Source organism: Terrapene carolina, unplaced genomic scaffold (assembly GCF_002925995.2).
Source record: "Terrapene carolina triunguis isolate 2854851 unplaced genomic scaffold, T_m_triunguis-2.0 Scaffold193, whole genome shotgun sequence".
Lineage (NCBI taxonomy): Eukaryota > Metazoa > Chordata > Testudines > Emydidae > Terrapene > Terrapene triunguis.
Window position 1 is genome coordinate 6,986,583 of NW_020664544.1, and position 4,071 is coordinate 6,990,653.

Here is a 4,071-nt window from a genome sequence, read left to right on the forward strand (position 1 = left end):
GGTGTGAGCGCGCCAGTGCCCCCATCCCACACACGGGTGTGAGCGCGCCAGTGCCCCCATCCCGCGCATGGGTGTGAGCGCGCCAGTGCCCCCATCCCACACATGGGTGTGAGCGTGCCAGTGCCCCTATCCCGCGCACGGGTGTGAGTGCCAGTGCCCCCATCCCATAAATGGATGTGAGCGCCAGTGCCCCCATCCCATGCATGAGTGTGAGCGTGCCAGTGCCCCCATCCCGCGCACGGGTGTGAGCGCCAGTGCCCCCATCCCATGCACCGGTGTGAGCGCGCCAGTGCCCCCACCCCCGCCATGGGTGTGAGCGTGCCAGTGCCCCCATCCCGTGCACGGGTGTGAGTGCGCCAGTGCCCCCATCCTCTGCACGGGTGTGAGCGCCAGTGCCCCCATCCCATGCACGGGTGTGAGCGCACCAGTGCCCCCAACCCATCCATGGGTATGAGCGCGCCAGTGCTTCCATCCCATGCATGGGTGTGAGCGCACCAGTGCCAGGCCCGTGCATGCTGTGAGTGTGCCAATTCCCACGTGCACTGCTTGACGCCAGTCCGAGTCCGACCCCAATTAGTCACCTTGGGGCAGTGCTCTGCTGCCCACAGCCTGCGTCTGGATCTTTTGCTCCCCCTCCTCTCCAGAGCAAAGAATCTCGTGTGAACACCCCGGGCCCCCTCCCACCGGCTCCTCCAGCTCGAAGCCAGCTGCAGCCCGCAGTCCCTGGTGCCTCTGCGGAGCCAAGTGCGGAGGAGTCTCGGCCGGGGCCACTTCCCGTCGTGGTTTTCCTCCCATCGAGCGCCGGCGTTGGGCCCGGGAAGGAGCAAGTCCCACCCCACAGCCCGTGCGTCACTGTATCCATCCAGCTGTGGGGGAAGAGGCAGATGCCCAAGGTCTTTCCCCCCTGCAGGCTGCTCTCCGGGGGTGGGGGTGTCTCTGTCCCAGGATCTCCCCCCTGCCCCACGCTGTCTGGGGAGATGTTAGCTCAGCCGGAAGCTCGCTGTCATTTCCTCCGGGACAGACTCGCAGGAGAGGCCAAGGCGCTGGTCCCTGAAGTTATCCGGGGTGGGTGGGGAAGCGTCACCCACAGGCATAACCTGTCCCTGCCAGCGCTGCCCAGGGCCTCCTGTCCCAGCGCCAGCGGCTTGTCTGCCTTCCAGGGTCCCAGATACTGCCCGGCACTGGGTCGAGATCTCAAACACAGACACGCTTCCCACCAGCGCACGACACACAGAGCACAATGGATTGCCCCGAGGATGGGCCAACAAAGAGATCTGGCCTCGCCAAGAAAGTCCTTCCGCCAACGGGTGAGCTTCGGGCCGGCCCCACTCTGCACAGGGGGCGCTGCCCGCACAGCCCTTCCCCGGAGGCCTCGGGGGGACGCGGCGCGGTTGGCGGGTGAGCTGTCGCCGATCCCGAGCCGGGAGGTTGGCTGGAAAGGCTCCTCAGTGGGGAGGGGTGGAGGGGGGGGTGTTGGGGGCGGGGGGATACACAGGCAGAACAAATCCCCCCGCCAAAAAACGCATCCATCAAGTTAACACGAGACTCACATGAGGAACAGAAATTGACGAGGGGTCCCCTGTCCCAGAGACATTCCCCATACTGCCCCCTCCAGGCCAGCTGGGACCCAGCCAGCCAATCCCAGAGCCCCCCCTCCCCCAGCCCCAGCCCTCCTCTCCCCTCTCTCTCTCCCCCCAAAGGAAGGCCGGGGGAAGGAGGGATCATTATTATTCCTTTCATAGTGGGTTCGATTTTGTGTCTCTTTCTCACCCCTCTGTGAAGGCAGCAAGGGGTGGGAGGGCGGGGGAGGAGCAGGGGCAAAACGGAGACGTGGGGGGGGGGTTAAGGAGAAAGTGTCCCTCCTCCCCAACGATTGCTTGTGTTTGTTTTAAGTCGGGTTTGAATTTTTCAAGGTCTGCAGCTTCCCCTCCAGTTCGGAGATCTGAAAAACAGACAAAGGGATAAAGGTCTCAGGCAGAGAAGCAGCGGGGCCGTCCCGAGGCCGGGGATGTCGGGGCGCGGGAGGGGGGATCGCTGAGAGGGGTTGTGGGGGGAATGCTGAGAGGTGACGGGGGGGGGGGAAGGGGATGGCTGATGGGGGGTTGCTGCGGGGGTGGATGCAGGGGGTCACTGCTGAGGGGATGGGTGCGGAGGAGGGAGGGGGTTATTGGGAAGCCATCGGCTGCTCTACGCCAGGCAATGTCTTCCAATGTGGGGGTGGAGGGGTGTCCAGGGGGCAGCGAGGAAGGGGTGAGAGTAGGAGCAAGCGTGAAGCCCGATTTCCGTGCCCACCCGGCTCTGCCTCCTGGGTCCTGTGCAGCGACCCCGCCCCCCGCATTTGACTGAAAATGCACCCGGCCTGCAGCCCGGCGGGGCACCTCGGCCCCCTCCAGCAGCTACCACTGCCTCAGCCCGGGACACGTGTGCCCAGGTGGGGGAGCAGCGGCTTTGCCACGCTCCCTGCGGAACCGGGCGTGAGCACGGCAGGGGCAGGGCAGACAAACATCACTCGGGGGCGTCTGCCTGCCTGCACCCATGCTGCCCAACGGGGGGCGCTGTGCCTGCACCGCAGCGGAGGGCTGCAGCCACTCCCTGGGGAGAGAGAGAGAAGTCAGGGTACCAAGCCGGGGCCAATCAGAGCAATCATTGCGAGCACAGGGAGCCCTAGGAGAGGGGGTGCAAGCCTCTGATGCCACCCCACGGGCCCATGCTGCCTGACCATCCCGTCCTCTGCAGCAGGGAACCCCTCCTCACACACATGCACACACACACACGGATGTTCAGCTGCAAAACAATGCCCTGGAGTCTTGACTTGGGCGCCAATGCAGGATCCAGCGTGACCCAGCACGGGATCCGGTGCGATCCAGCACCCGGTGCGGGATCCGGTGTGACCCACTGTGGGATCTGGTGTGATCCAGCACACAGTGTGGGATCTGATGCGACCCACTATAGGATCCAGTGTGATCCAACACCCGGTGCGGGATCTGGCATGACCCACTGTGGGATCTGGTGTGATCCAGCACCCGGCGCGGGATCCGGGGTGACCCACTGTGGGATCTGGTGGGATCCATCACCCGGCATGGGATCCAGCGTGACACACTGTGGGATCTGGTGGGATCCAGCACCTGGCGCAGGATCTGGTGTGACCCACTATGGGATCCACTGTGATCCAACACCCGGCACGGGATCTGGCATGAACCACTGTGGGATCTGGTGTGACCCAGCACCCGGCGCAGGATCAGGTGTGACCCACTGTGGGATCCGGTGTGATCCAGCACCCGGCACGGGATCTGGTGTGACCCACTGTGGGATCTGGTGGGATCCAGCACCCGGTGCAGGATCCAGAACGACCCACTGTGGGATCTGGTGTGATCCAGCACCCGGCACGGGATCTGGTGTGACCCACTCCGGGATCCAGTGTGACCAGCACTCACACAGGATCCGGTGTGACCCACTGTGGGATCCGGTGTGATCCAGCACCTGGCGCGGGATCCGGTGTGACCCACTGCGGGATCCAGTGTGAGCAGCACTGACGCAGGATCCGGCATGCCCTGACATCCAACGCAGGATCCGGCATGCCCATCGCACCGGGCCACAGACAAAAGGAATCAAGCCCACGCTGTCATGGAGAAGGCAGAGCGAGGCAAATGGAGCCCCCTCCTCGCCCCACCCCCTGCTCCTGCCAAAGCCAGCTCTGGTCCGCTGGAAGTCCCCGTCCGAGCCGTCCAGTCACAGCCAGGGCCCCTCTCCTCTGCAATCTCCTGCTCTGCTGCCTCAGGGGAACCCTGTATCCTGGTCCTTGGTGCCCACCTTCTCCTGGAGCTTGTCGATTTCCTCCTTGTGGGCCAGCTCCGACTCCTCCAGCACGCGCCTCTGGGTCGTCTCCTTCTTGAGGAACTCGATCTCCCTGTGGGGGATGGGGTGAGCAGTCAGGCCAGAGCCTGGCCGCTGCTCCAGCACCTAACCCGAGGGACTCTCTGAACTGGGCAGGATACAGACCCCCATCCCTGAGAGATCCATGGGGGATGGAGATCTGGGATCATTAGTCCTGGGAGATCCAAAGTGGATGGA

General features: G+C 64.4%; 1 protein-coding gene across 1 annotated transcript in view; it reads right to left on the reverse strand.

Moving 5' to 3' along the window:
- The window catches only part of PPP1R9B (protein phosphatase 1 regulatory subunit 9B), a 78,814-nt gene that overhangs the window by 37,749 nt on the left and 36,994 nt on the right, over nucleotides 1-4,071 (reverse strand). The window contains exons 9-10 of the mRNA XM_026654669.2: nucleotides 3,811-3,907; nucleotides 1,920-1,942 (exon numbers count right to left, since the gene is read on the reverse strand). Coding sequence (XP_026510454.1) covers nucleotides 1,920-1,942; nucleotides 3,811-3,907 — 120 coding nt within the window. The remainder of the gene's footprint in view (nucleotides 1-1,919; nucleotides 1,943-3,810; nucleotides 3,908-4,071) is intronic.